At 33.1% G+C, this 22,517-nt stretch overlaps 1 protein-coding gene across 2 annotated transcripts in view; it reads left to right on the forward strand.

Moving 5' to 3' along the window:
* The first annotated feature begins 15,702 nt into the window (after positions 1–15,702).
* Positions 15,703–22,517, forward strand: part of LOC120596636 (SAM domain-containing protein SAMSN-1) — a 42,842-nt gene continuing 36,027 nt past the window's right edge. For both annotated transcript variants that reach the window (XM_039855155.1, XM_039855154.1), the window contains exon 1: positions 15,703–15,861. In XM_039855155.1, the coding sequence (XP_039711089.1) occupies positions 15,827–15,861 (35 nt within the window). In that variant the 5' untranslated portion in view covers positions 15,703–15,826. The remainder of the gene's footprint in view (positions 15,862–22,517) is intronic.

Consider the following 22,517-nt stretch of genomic DNA (forward strand, 5'->3'; position numbering starts at 1 on the left):
GTGGCTGTCTCGTTTTGGCAACAGCTCCTCTGAAGTTCCCATCCCATACAAATGTATACTCCCATTACATTCAAATTCACACTATTTAGCATGATGTATTCATTTATTAGTGCTACCATAATAAAGTATGCAAATTGGGTGGCTCAAAACAACAATTACTATTGTCTCACAGTTCTGGAGGGTAGAAACCCAAAATCAAAGCATTAGCAGGACCATGCTATCTCTGCTGACTTTAGGGAAGGACTCTTCCTTGCTTCTTCCAGTTCCTTGTAGCTCCAGGTTTTCCTTGGTTTGTAACAGTGTAACTCCAATTTCTTTCTTCATCTTTAAATGGCTGTCCTCTTCCTCTGTGTTTCTATATAGTCCTTTCTCTGTGCATGTGCATATCCAAATTTTCCTCTTCTTTTAAGGATGTCAGTTATATTGGATTAAGGGCTCACCCTACTCCAGGATGACTTCATCTTAATTACATCTGCAACAATCCTTTTTCTGCATAAGATCACGTTCTGAGGTACTGGGGGTTTGGACTTTCAGCCATAACACATGTTCTCTAAATCCTTCATGGTCTGCCCTTAAACCACCTACCAACCCCACCATTTGTCTTTCTCCTTGTTTACCATACACACTTGTGGTAGGAAATTACTCCTCACTCCTAGACTATACCAAACACTCTCATATCTCAGATCCTAACATATAGCCTTCTCATAGCTGGAATGTCCCTGCCTTTTCACTTGTCTGTTGAAAAATTCCCATTTGGCTCATTATTACCTCAAGCATTATCTCCTTCATGAATTTTTTCTATATTTTTCCAGAACAATCAGCAATTTATCCTCTATGTCCTCTCTGCTCTTATACTTTGGATTGATGCAGAACACATTACATTGGATTCCTATCTATCTGTATGCCTGTCTTTCCACTAAACTGTAAACTCTTGGAAGGCACTCCTCATGTCTTTCCATTTTTGGACAGCTGGTTGGTAGAGTGACAGGTCCATAGTATATGTTCAATAAATATTTGTTAAACAAACAAGATGGGATCCTTTCTCCATATATTGAAATATGACTAGAATAAGAAGAGCCCAGGAGCAGTATATTGTGCTGTGGGGCATTCAAATCCCTCTCAGGCTTCTCTCTGTCAGACTAATACAGGGATTCTGTTAAGTCCTCCTTACCAATGTAAAACAGTCATAGGAAAGGCTTTAAAGCATTTTAAGGTTTTCCAATCTAGTGGCCAGAGCTGTGAGACTTAAAGACCTGCAACCAATTTCTACAGTTTTCAAACTGGTACCTTCTCAAGATGATATTGCGTGGATTCTATTTACCTACTAATTATCAGCTGGGGAGATGATCTTTGATGGCCAAAATAAAGAAGTGAGCTTTGCATGAACCATATGACATACTTACTGATTGTAGCAAGAACTAGAAAAAAATTCCACGTTTTTCCCCTAAATATTTATCATCTTGTAAAGAAAGTTTCTTTTCTCTTTCAAAGGAGAAGTATTAGTTTTCTAAAGTACCATCTCCACAATGAGGAGCTGGTAAGTTCAAGTCAAGTTCTAATATTCTGAGAACTATATGACCAAGGTTTTAGTAAAGATGAAACCAATATAATTCCTTTCAATAGGTAAAGAGATTTTTAATTTCAATGAATGCTTTGCAGGAAATCTCACAGGCTCAGAATTAGAAATCTTGATATCAGGAGCTGACTTGGTAGAAGAGGAAATTCAAATATTCAGTTTCCCAAATTCATCAGTATAAGTACTTCACAGGAAAGCTGTGAGGGAAAAATAATTTATGTTAAAAGGTGTTCAAGCCTTGAGGAAGAATGATATATAAATCAATAATAGATCATTATCATCATTAGGAAAGTATGTTGACATATCTTACGGATTTCTCCATAAAAGAGAAAGTGTTTTTTAAAGTGGTTTATAGTGTCCCAAAACATTTTAAAGATTTGTTTTTTTTTTTTTTCTGATAATGTCTAGTAAAACATTCATTCTGCCTACCATATCGTTTTTGGTTTTGAAGGATATGAATTCTGAGATTTTGATCATGATATTTGTTAATTCAAGGAGATAGTGTGCCACCCTATAGAGTTTATTCATACGTTCGACAAACACTTTCTGAACTTTTCTCTGTGCAATGTTCAATGCTAGAGCTAGCAATAGGCCTGGCCTCTGCCTTCTAGATAAGCAAACCAACCAAACAAAAAAAGCAGTAAAAACTATCAAGCACCAATATTTATTTAGTTGGAGAAGGCCCTCTGTGGAGGTGGCATGGAGGCTGATGACTTAAGGATGACAAGGAGCTGACCTTGTGAAAAATGAAGTGAAAAACATTTCAAACAGAAGAGAGATCTTGTCCCAAAGCTCATGATAGAAAAGAACTGAATGGTGTCCAAGCACAGAGAAAAGACCAGCATGACTGGAGCAGAGAAGGAAAGAAGAATGGCATAAATAGGCAAAGGCGTGAGATTTAGGTCTTCCTGGTCATGGAGAAGAGCATGGAGTTTGAAGTGCAATTACAAATGCACAGTTAAATGCTTATCACCAAATCTAAGTGAAAGCAGAAGTGAATTCCCCTGTAGAAATTTCCCCTCGCTGGTGCCTGAGGATCAACAGTATATTCAAATATCATTAGAACATATGACAGTGAGAGAACACCAGGTTAAACTAGCAATGACATACATACAGCCTTTGGAAATCAGAGGTTAGACATATTACCAAGAAGTTGGGCCACACTGTGACCACATGGCAGTGAGTCATGAATCCCTAGGAATCTCATACTTTTTTACCTTTGTATTTGAAGAAGAACAGATGAAACTAGCATTTAAGACCTATTCTGTGTTAAAAATTTTACACATGTGGTATGATTTAATCCTGAAAACAATTTTATGAGGAAATATCATTTTCCCCTTTACCAATGAGGAAACTGAAACTCAGAGAGGTCGAATGTTAACCCAAGTTTATGCACTTGACTGAACTCAAACTTATGTCAGTCCTCCAAAGTCCACATACTCTAATACCGCCGGGCATCCAAGAATGGGTGGCATGAGGAAAAGCAGACCCCCAAGCCAGGCTTGCTCAGTGCAAGACTAGTCATCAGAACGCATTCACTACTGTAGGGACCACTTTGGATGGTTAGAATTCCATGCCCTCGAAAATAAAACAGGGTATCTAATTTCTCTTCAACTAGATATTAGTTTTCAGTTAATCAGTTAATTTTTTGAGCTGTTGGGAATAGATGTTAATTTGGCTATTTGGTTCATCAGACAACTTGACTGACAAAGAAAAACCGACTTTTCTTTCACTCTCACAAGTACAGTTGCAAAAGTTATGGAAGGTTTTCTTATTAGAGAGAAAAATAGAATGAAGTTGCAGGTAACATATTTGTAACATCCTGTAACTAATCACCTGATTTTTCCCTTCCCAGAAATGAGAGACACAGATGCTTTAAAATTAGAATGCAGGGGTGTTTTCGAGAAGCTGTGCCTCACTGCACCTTCGCACTTTATGTGGAAACCTCACTTTGCGTGTTGGGCTGGGAAGGGTAATGTATACCTATTTACGAAATATCCGGTCTCTAAGAAGCTCTTCTACTACCCTTTGTATTAAAAGGAAAAGACAGAATTCTACCTAAATGAACACAAACTTATATACACATACATATACACAGATGTATATACACATATACATATAAATATATGTATATATATGTGATGTGTGTGTATATATAGGACATTACAAACTCTGATTTTGCTGTGGCAAACGGATTTACATTAAAAATCTACCACAATTATATTCTGTTCATTTCTTTTGAATTTAAACTGATTTGTAATTAAAATATTTATTTTATAATTATATTGTAGTCAAAGTTGAGGGGATAAAGATCTCGTAAGGGATTTCGATTATTTAAATAAATAAGCTATACAATTACTATCTCTTATAGCTTTACAGCTTTAGCATAGTTTCAAATAGTAAGGTCTGAAAAATAATCTGGTTACTCTTGAATCTCCTATAAATATCTCTGATGAGTGAAGGTAGAAAGAAAATAGAAATAATTTTGTTCTTCCTGTTTAAGAATAGCTTTTCTGGGGAAGAAAGTTTATTTATATCTCTTCAGAAATATTTTATTAATTACATTTTTCTTTAATAGGCAAAGACAGTAATCATGGTCTATTGATCAGCGCAGTCTAACTTCCTCGTATGCTTCTGGAGAAAGAAATATGATTAAGCAGGGGATTTTAATAGTACATGTGAAGTGTACTGTGTTCAGATAAAAGTTACTTAAAAAAACACTTATGCAAAGTTAGTTCAATTTGTTCTGTCAGTATTGTACTATGAACAAAATTTTCTTTCAGCCTAATGAGATATGATTCAGGTAGTACTGAACTGTATTCTTAGTTTAAAAATTACTTTGAAGATTTTTAATAATAATGTAAACTTTATTATAATTTTATACTATCTATAAAGATTGAAAAGGTAAATTATTTCACAGGATACTATATTTCTGTGCTTGTAAGAAGAATCTGAAAATGTGGAGAGAGCACAATTACTTAAATGTGAGGATGAGCTTCCATGGAAACACTTCATGTTTGTGTCCTGCCTTCTTCCTGCTGTGTCACGCAAGTAGCCATGTCCAAAAAAAAATCTTAAAAATTGTAAGGTAGGATTGGTGGAGACAGAGATAAGTTTTATGTAATTAGCTATATTATCCATATAATTAAGAGTTTAGCAATTAAGATAAGGTGAAGAGATGCAAATATTTTAAAAGGCAGAGTGAAAGAAGAGTCAGAGGTGATAGGAATGTGAAGAAATATAATTGACAAAACTAGACTGCTTAAATATAGTATTTTTTTCATATACATTTACCAAAAAGACACAAACCCACAGAGACAAAGTCATCTGATGAAAGAACAGGAGAAGAAATGTCAACTAGTGTTTGGGACGATGGAAGGTGAGTGGAGGACAGGAGCAAGTGGCAATCTCTTGCAAGTGAGAATCTGCAGAAAATGATGCTGCAGTTAAGTGAGTCATTGTGAACTGAATTCTCCCTGAGAGTCTCAGCATTGGAAGGCTGTAAGGAAGCTACTCCCCCTCCTTCACAGCTGCCCTGGGACATGGGAGGATTATTGCCTGAAGAACCTGAATGGTCTCAGAAAACAGGATCTCAGAAAATAGACATTTGAAGAAAGCCTGACAGATAAAAGACAGAGATCAAAGCAAAGAGAAAAAAAAATCAGAAAGCAACAAAGGCAATGAAAGGGACAGAAGAAAAATTAAAAAAATTATAACAATAAACTCAAAAAGAAAAGAGAACATATTTCATGTTATTTATTTAGTTCTTAGTGTTTAGTATATGCCAGACACTTTTTATAAGAGCATCTTATTAAATCATCATAGAAACCGCTTTGAGGTAAGCACTACTATCATGTTCATTTTATAGAAAGGTTAAATAACATGCCAAGGACATGTTATTTAGTATCATACTATATGTAATTCTTTTTGGAATTGTTCTTTTTATGTAATATTATATTTCTAAGATTCATCAATATCGCTGCATGCCAATTGATTTCATTATTTTTTATTGCTTTATTTGAAAAACAATGTTATGAAAAGAGAATAATCGGAAAGAACTTTTGTAAAATAAAACACTATTAAAATAGTTTTAGAATAATTGGAAAAAGTAATGGAATTTCCTAGAAAAACACGACAAAAATGTTTTTAAAAAGGTGGAAAACAGAGAAATGTAATAAAATGAGACTATCAATCCAGGATGTCTAAAATTGAGCTAAGCAGATTTCCAGAAAGAGAGAACAGAGAAAGAGAAATGAAGAATTAATCAAAGAATTATAGGTTATATGAAAAAAAAAAAGACTATACCAAGGATAAAAGCGGGGGAGAGAGAGACAGAGAGAGAGAGAGACAGAAAGTCCATATCAAATAAACCAGGAATCACAATGGCATTAGACTTCTCAGCAACAACTCTGGAAGCTGGAAGACAATAGAGAGACCTTCTAAATTCTGAGGGATAATGAGGCTAGAATTCTATTTTAAGTCAAAACAGCATTCAAATATGAAGTATCTATAAGAACTTAGAACATTTCTATTAGGAGGTGTGTTTCTGCAAATGAGAGAGTAGACAAAAAAGATGATGTGAGACTCAATCAAGTCAGAAATGATCTAAACCAAGAGAAGGTTGAGAAATTCCATTTCAGTCTCAGCACTACATATTTAGAGAATAACCAAATCACTTTTTAACAAAGAAAAAATAAGTCCAAAATGTTTGAGCATTAGAAATTACAAAAATGATGTCTGAACTTAAATATTCAAAACTAATAAGTTGATAGAATTGTTGGGACATTTATTTGGGATATATTAGCAACACACAGGGAACCAATGATAAAAAGAAAGACAATTATGAATTCTAAAAATGGACAACCACTATTGAAATCAAATCAGTAATTAAAAACTCCCAAAAAACAAAAGTCATGGACAGAATGGCTTCAGAGTTGAATTTTATCAAACATTCAAGGAAGAATTAACACCTATCCCTCTCAAACTATTCCAAAAATCTCAAGAGGAGAGAAGTCTCCCAAACTCATTTTACGAGGCCACCATTACCCTGATTCTAAAACAAGAAAAAGGCATTACATATATATATATATATTTATATATATATATATATATAGGCTGCTATCCCTGATGAATATATATATATATATATATATATATATATATATATAGGCTGCTATCCCTGATGAATATAGATACAAAAATCCTCTACAAAATTTTCAAAAACCAAATTTAGTAATACATTAAAAATATACACCATGGTCCAATTAGATTTATTCCTAGGATGCAAGGCTGGTTCAATATTTGCAAATCAATTAATGTGATAAGCCACATTAACAAAATGAAAGGTAAAAATTATATAATAATATCAACAGATGCAAAAAATAGCATTTGACAAAATCCAACATCCGTTTAGGATAAAAACTCAGCAAAGTAGGAATAGAAGAAATACACCTCAACATAATAAAAGCTATGTATAACTAATCTACAGTTAACATAATACTTAATGGGGAAAAGTTAAAAGCATTTTCCTTAAGACCAGAAACAAGACAAGGATGTTCACCACTTTTATTCAACATATTATTAGAAGTCTTAACTACAGCAATCAGACAAGAAAGAGATACAAAAGACATCCAAATTGGAAAGGAAGAAGTAAAACCATCATTATTTGCAGATTACATGATACTATATATATATATAAAACCCTAAAGATTCCACCAAAAAAAAATTGTTAAAACTCATAAATGAAATCACTAAGGTAGCAGCATACAAAATTAATATTTAGAAGTTGGTTGCATTTTTATATACCAATGATGAACTATCAGAAAGAGAAATTAAGAAAACAATCTCATTTACAATTGCAACTTAAACAATAAAATAACTAGGAATAAATTTAACTTAACCAAAGAGGTAATAGACCTATACTTGGAAAATTATAAGTCATTGAAAAAAAGAAATTGAAGAAGATACAAATAAATAGAAATACATACCATGCTCATGGATACGAAGAATCAATATTGTTAAAATGGCCATACTACCGAAAGCAGTCTATAGATTCAACTCAATCCCAATCAAAATGCCAATGGCATTTTTCAGAGAATTAAAACAAACAATCAAAAAATTTATATGGAACCATAAAAGATTCTGAATAGCCACAGCAATCTTGAGAAAACAGAACAAAGTTAGAAGTATCACACTACCTAATATCAAACTATTCTACAAGTCTACAGCAATCAAAACAGTATGGTACTGGCATAAAAACAGATACATAGATTGAGGGAAAAGAATAGAGAGCCAAGAAATAAATCCATGCCTATTTGCTCATTTAATATGTGACAAAGGAGACAAGAATATTCAATGGGATAAAGAAATTCTCTTCAGTAAATGGTATTAGGAAAACTGGACAGATACATGCAAAAAAAAATTAAATTAGACCACCTTCTTATGCCATATACAAGAATGAAATCAAAATGGATTAAAGACTTTAATGTGAGACCCAAAACCATAAAAATTCTAGAAGGAAACATAGGCAGTAAACTTCTGACTTTGCTCTTAGTAATTTTTTTTGCCGATATATCTCCTTGGGCAAAGGAAATAAAAGAAAAAAATAAACAAATGGGACGACATCAAACTAAGAAGTTTTTGCAAAACAAAAGAAACGATCAACAAAACAAAAAGACAGCCTACTGAATGAGAGAAGATATTTGCCTATGATACATCTAATAAAGAGTTAATATCCAAAATTTATAAAGAACTCATACAACACCAAAAAAACAAACAATTCAATTACAAAATGGGCAGAAGACTTGGATATTTTTCCAAAGAGGAAATATAGATGGCCAATAGACATGAAAACATGCTCAAGGTCAATAATCATAGAGAAATGGAAATTAAAACCACAATGAGATACCACCTCACATCTGTTAGAATGGTTGTCATTAATAAATCTAAAAACAATAAGTATTGGCGAGGATGTGCAAAAAGGAAAACCTTGTACGCTGTTGATGGAATTGCAAATTGGTGCAGCCACTATGGAAAAGAGTTTAGAGGTTCCTCAAAACATTAAAAAATAGAACTACTTTTTGTGCTTCTGGGTATTTATCCAAAGAAAACCAAAACATTAATTCATAAAGATTTATGCACCCTGATGTTCACTGCAGTGGTATTAACAATAGCCAAGATAAGGAAGCAACCTAAGTGCCCATCAATAGATGAGTGGATAAAGAAGCTATGGTACATATATACAATAGGATATTACTCAGTCATAGAAAATGAAATTCTACCATTTGCAACAACATGTAGGGACCTAGAGGGTATTATACTGAGTGAAATAAGTCAGACATAGAAAGACAAACACCATATGATTTCACTTATATGAGGAATCTAAGGACAAAAGAAATGAACAAACAAAATGAAAACCAACTCCCAGATAAAGAGAACAAACTTGTGATTGCCAGAGGGGAAGACGATGGTGGCAGGGCAAAAAGATGAAGAGATGAAGAAGTACAAATCAGTAGTTATAAAACAGTCATGAGGATGTGGTGTATAACATACAGAATATAGTCAATAATATTGTAATATCTGTACAGTACCAGATGGGTACTAGAGTAATTGGGGGGATCACTTCATAAATTATACAAATGCCTTACCATTTTGCTGTACGCCTGAACTAATAAAAAATAGACAACAAAGGAAACATAAGCACAATATGACTTATCTGTGAACAATATTTACAAAATAATAGTGATTAATTGTTTAACTACATAATTATAAGGGAGTTGGGAGTAAAAAGAGTACATACAGAATGCTCAAGAACAAAAACAGGAATCAATAGATAATATCTAATAATAAAGAAAGAAATTATGAGCCTATCATGTAAGAAAATAAATCTAACCAACGAGAAAAAATGGTTTTAATACTGAAGAAATAAAAAAAAAAGAATTGAAATAAGTCTGGGAGTAGAACGGAATGTGCTAAGGAGCTTCTTTTTTTAATCGTTTAGGATAAGCATTTTAATTTTATTAAAGTTAAAATGATATTTAGAAGTGAAGAAGGGGAAAGTATTATAGAAATGTGAAGATTATGGCAATAATTTGGATGTGACATTAAGGCAAGCAAAAACTGGTAAAATTAATATTCAAAGGTTGAGAATAATAAATACATTTTAGAAACATAAATTGGGAGCTATAGCTCCAGGTCAAGAAGAAAATAGAATATGCTTATAGTAATAACTTCATAGACTGATACCTTATCAAAAAGCCATCAGCAGGGAACTTCAGAACCTAAGGAGTTTCATAAAGTATGGACAAGTCTAACTTGTGATCTTACCTTGATTTTTATAAGCATGAAATTGGAGAGAGTGATTATTTAAAATAGCAATGAGGGGCTCTTGACTCTTCTTAGGATCACGAAAAGGTTTCTTGGGTTGGAGAAGGAAAGTTAAGCGGTAGCAGGTTTGTCCCTGTGGTGCTGAGTGTTAATTAAAGAAGAGGGTTCTAGATTATTTGCACACTGACTGGTTTCAAATTTTTATATACATGTAATGACTGAAACATTCTTTCCTATCAAGTAACTCAACATTACCCTCCACCCAGCCCTCACCAATTCCTGACTTAAACCCCCAAATAAATCACTCCCATTTTATGCCAAGTCTTTAGGTATGCCAAAGCATAGCTTTGACATAGAGTGATGTTTATGACCTGAGGTTTTGGGTTAAATCCTGACTCCACCGCTTCCCAGTTGCACAAACTGTACACATTACCTAACCTCACTTGGAAGTTAAGGATGATAACATTAGTACTGGCTCATGGAGATTTAGTAAAGATTACATGGGAAATATGTATAAAGCATGCAGCACTGCCAGACATGTAATAAGCACTCAAAAATGATAACAATTACTTTTTTTAACTTTGAGAATAAGATTACTTCATGAATATTGTAACTTTTAATCATAATGGATGAAATTTTTTCATTACTTATTGTGACAAACAGTACATATTCATAATTTATTGAAATAATCTGAGTAACTTGTATTTATTTTGAACTTAATCAGCTCTCCTAATTGTTTTAGTCACTGTTGAACTGGTATTCTTCATTTTTTGTTTACTAAGTCTTCTCTTACATTGTTTTCAAACATCTTGCCATGCATGGATGCAACCTAAGAAGTTGTCTTTTTCTAGAGAGTTTCTTCCTATATAATTCTTCAGGTTCACTATTCATCCTAGACCATTGGTCCTTTTTTATTTATCTCAATTCTATTTCCTCTACTAGTAAGATAATAAGATAATATGGTGCGTCATCTCTGTAGGAATTTAAAATAAGAAGTAATGTTGCAGGCCCAGGCTTTCTCCCAAGAGGATTCTCAAGATTTCTAGGGCCTGACCAGCAGTTCTCTTTCAGAAGCATAATGTTTTGAGCATACCAAAAGTCGATCTTTTTTTGGGACACACTCTAATTATCACCATGGCAATTTATTAATTTACAGTGAGAAATAGCAATTATAGGATTTCAGGGGCTTGATATCCATATGAACAATGCATTCTCCTGAAAACAGAGCTACCTAAGAAGACATCATCATTAGAAAGTTACTGTAGAGCTTAGAATGAAAACAAAAACAAGCAGTTTGACATATTTGCTGTTTAATGAAATCCAGCTAAAATTGCTTGATGATGAATTATTTTGTCAGGAGAATTAAGATGCTAAAAGTTCACTGAAGCTCACTTTTTTTTTAACTCAGCAGCTTGAGTTGATACAACCAATATTTGCCCCTATTACTCTCCTTTTCCTGTGTAAGGCAGAATGAATTAAGACCCCCACCATCACCACACACACACCCACATTCCTAAGTGATTTGGGGATCACCCTTGTTACTGTTAGTGAGTGTATGAGAAGTCTGCAGTAAAATTCAGGCAAAGCACCATATCACAAAGAGAAATTAGTAGATAAAATATTAATTTCTTATGTAGACTTGATATAGGTCCTTCAAGAAAATTAATTACTGTGATAGACATGCTTTAATTTCAAGCCTTGTTGGGAAAAACAAACTTCAATAGTCCCATCTTCTTTACATACCCTGTTAATGGGGACAGAATTTTCTCTTCTCCCAATCTTCTCAAAATTTAAGCCCATCACTCCCTAAAGCAGGTCACTGGGGCAAAGCACGCATACACACACACACGCAAACTGTAAGACTTTTCAAGTAAAAATATTAGAAGGGATTTCAAGAGTTTGAAGAAGGAGCTGGGCCCCTTGTTGAAAAGTATTAGTAAATAGAGGCTCCAGAGACAGAGAATGGGTAAAATGACTTCAGAGACTTAAGAAATACAAGAGGTTCACAGGAAAGCCACCATCCCCCAAATCTCTTCACTCCCACTGTAGGCTTGGGAGAATATCCATCTCACTGTTTCTCTATGAACCCCCACATCTAAACAAGGAGGTATTTAATCTACCATATGGTAAGAATAAGCTAGATATCTAGAAGAGGGAAAATGCCCAATATGTCGTATGGTTTTGAAAGTAATATATGAGTTATTGAGTATAGAACTACTCAGAACTTCCAGTGTGTATTTGCTTCGAAGAAATCCTGAGTAGAATTAAATTTGTATAGTAATGTAGGATCTCTACTTCCAGCAAGCCATAAGCGGGCAAGAACACAATACCCGCACTGGACTTCTTTCTGTACAATTCTCTTCCCCATTCTGTAGAGAGAAGCTTGCTCTGAGGGGCCAGAGAGAAGACAGGAACTATCGAGGTTAAGATGCTTTTATGATTTACTCTTTTCTTTATCATAAGTGACTAAATTCTGTAGATGTATATATGGAATACAATCCTTTTTTTCTATAATAATTATATTTTACATCAAACATTAATTTCAGAATGGTACTCCATGACAGCAATATTATTTACCTTATTTTTTAAGTTCTTGGAAGGTATCTCTCTCCTTTCCTCCCCCAATAATGCATTTGGGGTGTAGTCAGAAGTATTTTAGGTCATAGTTACTAAAATAGCTTTGGTCATGGCTGCCCCAAAAGCAACACATGGAAGCATTAGATGTACTGTGACCAAGTCTACATGCTGGAGAAGGTATAAATATTAAAGCAGCATGGAAATCCTAGTCCTATTTTTAAAGATTTGGTTGGAAAATCTTCCATCCATTGAACAACTGTGTCTTGAAATAACATATACATTAGAATTAATCTAAACATTACTATTAAATATTATTCAATTTGATGGCAGAAAGCAAAGAGATATAGATAGATGTCATCAAGCATTCAAGGTGTCAGAATCGAGAGGGAGGAGGAAGGGGGAGGTAAATAGAGTAAAAGGGGACAAATATATGGTGACAGAAAGAATTCTAACTAGGGGTGGTGAACACACAATGCAATATATATATGCCTTACTGTTGAATTGTACAACTGAAACTTACTGGGTCTCGTTAACCAATGTCACCATAATAAAAAATAATGATTAATTAAAAATAAATAATTAATTAAAAATAAATAAATAAAATAAAATAGGAAACCTCGAAAAGATGTCAGAATCAAAAACATCAGACAGCATTTTCTCATATCTATACTTTTCTAATACCTATATTTGAATTTCATAATTCATGTTTTTAGAAATCTACTAATAAATTTTGTTGGTCTCTTTTATGTCTCACTTTACATTCACATTCACCCCAGCAGCTATCATTTGATTGCAATTTCTTTAAAGTTTTGATTCACCTCTGTGACGCACATATATGCCACAAAGTCCCAACCTTGTTTCACTCTGCCTGGCTTATAAGATCATTTAGGTAATGTGTAAAAACAGTACACTGAGACTTAGCTCTTTTGCAATTTCCCTGTTTCGGAACATGTCTTAAGCAACATGTGGTTTAGTGGTTGAATCATGATAGGGAGTTAGGTGTGCTCAAAACTGACTCTATTTACTCCATTCCTGTTCTGTCTACCTTAGACTTTTGAATTTGCTGGATCATTCTGGGTCACTTATTAAATATCTTGGTAGCCCCAGAATTTCATAAATAGATAATTGATAAAAACAATTTCTATCTTGTAACCTGAAATATTTTGAGGACCAAGGAGTTTAATACAGATTGTAATAGGACTTGAAATGTCATATCTGTCTTTTAATCTCCAGAAAACATTATTCGATAAGAGAAGTTTGTAAAATTGTTTCTCTCATTTGTAATTCTGAAGGAAAAGTTTTCAGTTTTATTTACATTTTAAATATTTCTTATAGTGTTAATGATGGTAAAATGACTAGAGATCATAAATTGAGATTTTCAAAAACTGATTGTGTAACATTTTTTAAACTGCATGTAGTTCAGCTTAGTCACCATAAATATGAGTATTCTCTATTCTTTAGTTATTGTTGTAGAAATAAAATGTATAGCAAATACCACCTCAAACATAACTATTTGAAGTTTTCCTCTTTAAGATCCACAAACATTACTTGGCATAAAACATTATTTAAATAAGTCATATAATAAGTATATTCTTTATCGGTATATCTTTTTACCTTCACCAAAATCCACTCATGTAGTAATCACATAATCATTTCCATATTATTGACTGAACTCCACAGCTGAATTAAATTTCTATTCACATACAAAGAAATGGCAACATGGAGGATGCAGATATTTTAGTTAAGAAATATATTTTTTCATGACTTTCAAGTTTTGAGGAAGAACAAAATTTTTACTTAGGCCACTTACTGAACCTGAACCCAAATAAAAAGTTTGAAAGAAGGCATACTTCAAGGGAATTATCCAACTCAAAGTCCTGAGGTGTTTCAATATTATCTGTTGTGTCATTATTTTGAAAATACCAGCCTGATAATTCTTGAAAATATAATTCTGCTCTTAATATCCTCTAGAAGCATACTAACCATAATCTTGATAAGTGTAGTCTTTCAATTCTATTATAGAACAAAAGCAATTTTTTAGCTAGTCAAGAGGCTTGATAAACTGTCAGACAGAGCACAATAGACACTCAATTCAATATCTGTGAAATTAACCAGTAAAATCTGAATACGAGAACTGGGCCTCAGGAAGGAGGGCCTTAGAGATGTGAGGGAAGATTGAGAAATAGAGTCAGTTGATTTGTTATCTAGAGAAGCTGTTCATTAAGAATATGGCATCACTGCTTTACAACACGGGTTTCATGAACAGAAATCTAGGTCGATTTCCTTAACAATCCTGTTTTAGTAGAACTAGAGTTTCAGATATTTCACAGTCTTTCTTTGGTAAATTCCTAATTAACAAGAAAGCTTGAGTTTCTTGCTTTTACTTCCTAGGTGTCTCGGTTTTGACATTATAAAAAAAATGTTAAATCCTTTATTTTGAGGAAGAAAGTCTTTCTAAGCATATTAGCTCTATTCCAGGCCTATTAAATAGAGATTCTGGATGCTTCATTTGAAGGTACCATTGATCCATTGGATCATCACTGGAACAAAAATTATCAGTATATGGCACTGTAGTTTGTAGCTCAATGAACATCTGGTTCATTGAGCATTCTGTTTAACAGATTTACATATTAATCAGAGCTTTTTACAGCACAGTAACATGTTTTAAAAATAACAATATGCATAATCACTTATTTCTGGAATCATATTCCCAATTATATTTATATAAATTTCATCCATGCTCAATTTATTAAGTAAATGTATATATTCTTTAAATACAATTAGTATTGCATAAAGTCTAGTTTATTTCATCTAACAAAATTTACCTAGAAATGTAAAATTGACTACCCTTTTTAGAAAACTAAAAAGCCCACATCTCGTTTCATTTTATTTATTGTCTCAGATGTTTTCTTCCTTCTACCTATAGAATGTGTTATAAATTTTTATTTTTAAATAAAACTACCTATAGGATGTGTTATAGATTTTTATTTTTATATAAACTAAAAACATGAGTTTTATTTTGAAATCTTTATGACTGTTATGATAACTGCAGGGATATCAAAGTGTGAAATTTAAGAATTCGCCTCATAGAATATAGCAGAGACAGAACATTAAAGAGTTACCAAAGAATTATTGTAAAAAAAAAGAAAGCCCAGAAACGTTACCCATGTAGATGTGAAGTCATATCCTGACAAAAGAAGGAAGTGGCAGGTCACAGGGCTCAAAATTATTTACTGCTGTACATCTTAGACAGCACACTGTAGACTATCCTCAGCTGTTTCTGAAACAACAGAAAGTGCACTCACTTGGAATAGGCTGAATTCAAGATGTTGAAAAGAAAACCATCCAATGCTTCAGAGAAGGAGAAACATCAAAAACCAAAGGTAAGACAATTTCATACGTAGGCAACAAAACTAAACCATTTAATAGAATGCATGCACACATTATTCTTATCTGTCAGTCATAAATAAATTCAATCAGAGGGTTGAATGCCTCATGGCAGGTATGAAAAAAATTAAATTACAGATTAGTTGCTAAATAATACCAGTTCTTATCTTTGTAATTTTATCTTATAGTGCATATTTGATCATTTACATCTGTAACTGAACTTTGAGCTCAGATTATCAACTTCATGAAATCAATTTGATGGTCTCTGTTTGAAAGGTTGATATTATAAAATCTTCTTGCACATTTTGAATGACCATAAAGTTATCAATATCTATTTAACAATCTACTGAATGCAATTTATCTCTTAAGTGTTCAGCTCTTCACAATGCACTTAATTATGAGAAGGTTGTAAAGTAGATATTTTCCTTATATGTTTTTTCATTTTTTATATGGTAGAATAAAAAATACGGTATTTTTTCATTTTAGTTTTCTCTTGAACTAACACCATTACTAAGGAGAAGATTGGTTCGTGTTTTGGAAAGCATCAAAATCACGTAACTTAGTAGATTTGTCAAATTGATACTATTTGGAATGTTATTCTAGTCTTCGTCTAGATAATAATTGCTACTTAAAAAAATAAGGCACAAGCTAACAAACTTTAGATACTGTTTTAGAAGTCTAAATTAGTTATTAATTTATGAAATACTGTTAGAGAGAATTTCTCTATACTTGTACATTTCTTGAGTTTCTTAGGTAAATAACATGTTTAATCTGTGAATAAACAATAGCTGACATCAAATATCTTTTTAAAGGATTGATTTAGTATCTATTATGGGTCCTTATTTGCTTAGCATCCATTGTGAGAGAAAAGACTTGAGAATTGATTGTGAATCGATGTGGCATTTGAACAATGGTCAATATTTTAAAACTCTTTTCAAGCTACAGGAAACTTCTCTGAAGGAAACTAAAAATAAATAATTTCCAATCTTTGGAAACTAAAAATAAATTATTTTTAATATTAATTCTTTCTGACACAAAGATCTGCTAAAGGATAGACAAGCATTTTTACAGCTGGATAAATTTTGTTGTGAATAAATTCTCATTTTCTTGAGATGGATAGTTTCATTCCATATAATTTTTATATTAATTTATTTTCCAATTACAGGTGACACACAGTATTATATTAGTTTCAGGTGTACAACATAGTGATTAGACATTTATATACCTTATAAAGTGATCATCCTGATAGGTCTAGTACCCTCCTGGCTTTATACAATATCATTGACTATATTCCCTATGCTGTACCTTACATCCCCATAATTATTTTTGTTATTGGCAATTTATATTTCTTAATCCCTTTCATCTTTTACCCATCCCTTCGCTCCCCTCTCATTTGGCAGCCATCAACTTGTTCTCTGTATCTATGAATTTGTTTCTGTTTTGTTTGTTCACTTATTTTGCTTTTTAAATTCCACATATAAGTGAAATCATATGCTATTTGTCTTTCTCTGTCTTATTTCACTTAGCATAATATCTTCTAGATCTATCTATGTTGTTGTAAATGCCAAGATTCATTTTTTTTCATGACTGAGAAATATCCATTGTATATATGTACCACATTATTACTTTATCCACTCTATATGAATTTAAAGAAGTATGTAGGTGTACACCTACAAGAGTTTTTCAACATTCTAGGTCAAATAAATCATTTCCTTTAAATACAAAAGTGATATTTTCCCAATTATTATGTCTTTGAAACATTTACTGGGTAATTTTCTTTGTGTATTTTATGGGAAAAGAGCAAAATCCATAAAGGATAGCAGAGGTGGATGTCATGATGATCCCTACAAATAAATAGGTAGTAGAAAGGAGAGTGTAAATCCCTTCATCTGCTGGAAGGAAACGTGGAGATTGTGTCTAGAAAGACAGAATAGAACCATGACGAACTCAGTCCGATATATAGGGAATCACTGTCTACGCTGATTAACTACAAATCCGACAATAGTTCACATCTCTTCACTCAGAAACATACACTCCTTGTGTTATATTATTTCAGAATTTCTGAGAGAGACTTCCTTGTGTTTTATTGTAAATTTAAAGTAGGTAATGAGCACCATTAAAAATGATGAAAATATTATTTATTCATCCAGTTCATGTTAACTCACTAATGTTATGTACTTTCATTATTCCCAGAAGCAAGTTTATTAGTGTATACATAAGAAAGTTTGTACATATGTGTATAAGTATAACTAATTCATTTTTAAGTTTCATTTTAAGAAGAATATCAATACAGCAAATGTGTAAGAATCCCTAGAGAGGGCTATCATTATTTAACAGTAGACCTTTTTTCCAGGTCATGGAATATGGTAGAAACTTAGAAAATAGAAAAGGAATAAATGTTACAAATGAAATTCTGAAACTGAACGATTTGGGTTTTCTTTGGCTAGGATTAATGATCTGTGTTAATAAATTTTTACTAAGGTTTTTCTTTGAGTAAAAGAGATTCAAATACCACTGTTATTATATAGGGAAACATTGTAATAATGGCAGTTCTAGAAATAGCTTTTTTTTTTTTTTACCATTTTTTAAAACCTAAAGTGCATAGTAAATGAGACACCATTAGTGTCACAGATGCTAATTTTCACTAGCAATGACTGAAGTGGCATTCTTTCCCATTTGCATTTGATCCTAGCAATGATGAGAGGTGATGAGTTGATTATGAGCTGTTTTCACTGCACTGCCCGCTGTGCAAATTTATGCTCCTAGACAAGAATGACACATAGTTGTGGCATTAAAGAGCTTTTTTTCTTTGTTTTTCCTATCAAGACTGTTAAGATACATTTTAACTCTTATCTAACCAACTATAAGAAAAAAAGAAGTGTTTACATGCACTGGTACTTACTTTAGGCCAGGCATTTGTATATTAATTTTTATATTAATTTATTTTGAAATTATGAAAAAATTTCCCCCACTTTACAGGAAAGAAAACAGTCCTGTAGATGTGAAATATTTTACCTAAGTTATCACAGCTATTAAAAAAAACAATTTGGGATTATATAGGACAGTGTTTTTTCTAAACATGTGGGTTTCCACTCTACTATTTCTTTTAGCTTCTTCATCTGTGGTATAATTTTCTGACTTCAATTGATATGAATTTAGTTGAATGTTTTGGCTTTTCAGACAAAGTGATATCAAATAAAATATGTAATATACATTGTAGGTAATATTTTAAATTCACTTTTCCTATTTAAAAAGTAGTGGGTGTAAATAAACGTTTATTTTTACTTTTGATTATCACCCTCCTCTGCATCCAGAAAATGCTCTCAAGAAGTTATCTTCATTTATGTATTTAGTTAGTATTTATTCTATATTTGCTTCCCAAATATTTCAAGTACATTATAATGCAAACCTAAAACTAAGTAAAACAAGTCAGGAGAAAACAAAGTACAAACCATGATAAAAAGTGTCATAGGGACATTCAAGTTGAGTAAAATATGGATATAAGAACTTGCTCCTCAGTGTGGTCCTACAGACTAGCAGCAGAGGCATCCCAAGAGTTTTTTTAGAAATCAGACTATAAAAATATACCTAGGAGTTCGGTGAGCACTTTAAAGTGTGGAAATAATGTCCATATTGATGGTTCTCAATCTAGGTTACACATGTGAATCACTGAAGGGCTTTAAAGAATATTTATGATTGGGTTCCATCTTCAAATATTCTGATTTATCTCATACAGGATATGTCTGACCATCAAGAACTTTTAAAGTTTCCCAATCTGAAGCCATTTTTTTTTTCCTAATAATCTTTCCAAAAGATTTAGAAGTTAATTCATTAACCCATTCATTTATCCATTCATTCTTTAAAGTAACTATCTGAGTGCCTACTATGGACAATAGAGACTACATGCTGGGAATATAGTGGTGAAAAAAACAAAGATCCCGCCCTGATAGGACTTACACTTACTAGGAATGACAGACAATAAACAAGATAAATATGTTAAATATATAGCAAGCTAGGTATTGATAAGTGCTAAGAAGGAAAATATAGACATGAGATACAAGGAACCAGAGAATGAGACATATGAAAAAGGACCTGAAGTAAATGGAAGAGCTGTATTCCAGGTAGAGGGAAGAGCAATCCCAGAAGTCTTGGTGTGTGTGTCCCTGGTGTGTACAAGAAACAATGAAGCAGAGTATGCAAGGGGAGGAGCAGTCACACAGAGCCAGGTCATGGAAGGCCTTCCAGGTCTTCCTGGAAGGATTTTAGTTATAATTATAAGGATTTTAGTTAGTATTGACAGATTTTTTGAAGAAAAGAGAAGGATCTGGCTTACGTTTTAGTAGGTTTATTCTGTCTTTGGTATTTCAAATACACTGAAGGAAGTGAGGGAGGAAGCAGGGAGATGAGACCCATTAGGAGGTTATTATAGAAACTAGGAAGGAGATGATGGTGGATATTGAGAGATGTTGGATTTGAGATCTATTTGTACTTATTGTACGCATTTGAATATGTATAAGAAACTTACTTTATGTGCTTGAAAGATGGTAAACAGTTCTGTTCCTGCTTCTAGCTGTCCTTATGCCAAGGGGAAATACCCTTATCCTCTGCTCAAGGCTACCAGAAATTCACCCCCCAAATGATGCACCACTTCCTAATGGTTTCTGCTTGTTTCCTCAAAATACATTTTTAAATTGGATTTAATTTTCATTTCTAGGTCACCTCAAATCAGAAGAGATGAACTAATAATAATTTTCTCATTTCACCATGTTTATTTTAAAGAGTTAAATAATTTTAGTTTTAAAAACTCCTCTCCAAAAAAAGCACTAATTCATTTTAGCTTTTCTATAGTACAGTATATAAAACTGTAATCAGTTTTTTGTTTGTTCTGTTTTGTTTTGATTGTGTAAGCAAGTAGCAAAAGGTTTGGGGCCAAATAGATTGGTTATACTTGAAAAACAAACAAACAATAAACAGTGCCCAGACATACCCAGAAGGTTCAGGAGACAAATTACTGAGAGAAATGATCAAAGTGTAGACTCCCCATTGGAAATTTGGATATTATATTCTAGAGGAAGAGTATAAAATCTGGATTTGTTAAAAAGCAATTTAATGAGACACTTATTTACTCTTTTCTTGCCTTGCTTTAGAGATAAAGGGCATCATTATCCCTGCAGATTGTATGTGTGTGTGTGTGTGTGTGTGTGTGTGTGTGTGTTTTAATAGAATTAAATCCATACTCTACATATCTAAGTTTCCAAATTTAGCATTACCAAACTAATCCATTTCTCTTCCTTTCTAGTGTTAAGGATTTAGACGAACTTTTAGAAACCAGACATTTGTAATCAGCTTCTAAGTAGAGAACAAAAATATCTTCCATTAAGAATTGATTAATAAAAATAGAAGAGGGTTTTAAGCTGTCTCTGGTGGTAGATAAAGTGATTCTTTGATAGATAGAGCCATTTGTCCACACAGCTGGCCATATCCTCTTTCTCTCCTCACACAAAGAGCTTTGGAATTTTTCACCTAGTCTGTACTAGATTTCTAGGGCTTCCATAACAGAATACCACAGCCAGAGTGGCTTACAGAACAGAAATTTTTTTCTCACAGTTCTGGAGGTTGGAAGTCCAAGATCAAGGTGCTGGCACAGTTGGTTTCCTCTGAGGGCCATAAGGGAAAGATCTGTTCCAGGCTGGCAGATGGCCACCATTTGTTGCCTTTTCACATGGCTTTCCCTCTGTGCATGAAAACCCCTGATGCCTTTCTTTATATACTCAGATCTCATCTTTGAGTTGAGTGGTTCTAGCCACTCTCATGCTTTTCTCTCTGTGCTTCCCCTAGTCTAGAATGTCTTTGCCCATTTTTTCCAACACATAAACATATATACGTACATACATACATACATACATACATACATATATATCTTTTAATACCTCACTGAACTCTCATTCCCTCAAGAAAACCTCCACCAGTTAGCCCAAGGTGGTGCATAGGATGGTGTTCGTGCATAGGATGGTGTTCTGACATAGCAATAGGGAACATGAACGAAAGTCTTATAGACGCAGGTTTGAGGTCCTATTTTGATGTGTCATAACTGCAGGAAGTTGAACATTTTATTAAATCTCTTTTGAGCTTTGATGTGCTTATTCTGAAGGGGATGTGTTAAAACATGTCACATAGGCTTGATGTGAGAATTAAGTTAATTACACATGTAAATATCCTAGCACATAGTACATGTTTGATTAGTAATCTCTCCCTCCTTTCTATTTTGATAACACTTGTTCCACACTTCTGTTGTTTCTCTTACCATAATTTATCCCAATATGTCTTTCCAACTAGAGTCACCATCAAGAACAGGGTGTGTATATTACTCATATTTATATCCCTGCAATTTTTGTTGGGAAATAAGGGGGACTGAACTTCATCTGACTTTCAGACTCCAGGTGCTTTCTATTACACCTTAGTTACCATCAAAAACATTTGTAACATGGAACATAGTTGTGATTTCTCAATATATGTACAATAAATGTGGAATGACTAATGGATAATATTAGTCATCTAAAAAACCTACTTCAAGACACAGTTTTAAAATGGGTCACTGATGAAGATCTGAGCAACACCCACATAAAACAAAGTAACCATTCTTAGAATCAAA

The sequence above is a fragment of the Pteropus medius genome, unplaced genomic scaffold (genome assembly GCF_902729225.1).
Source record: "Pteropus medius unplaced genomic scaffold, Ma_sr-lr_union100, whole genome shotgun sequence".
NCBI lineage: Eukaryota > Metazoa > Chordata > Mammalia > Chiroptera > Pteropodidae > Pteropus > Pteropus medius.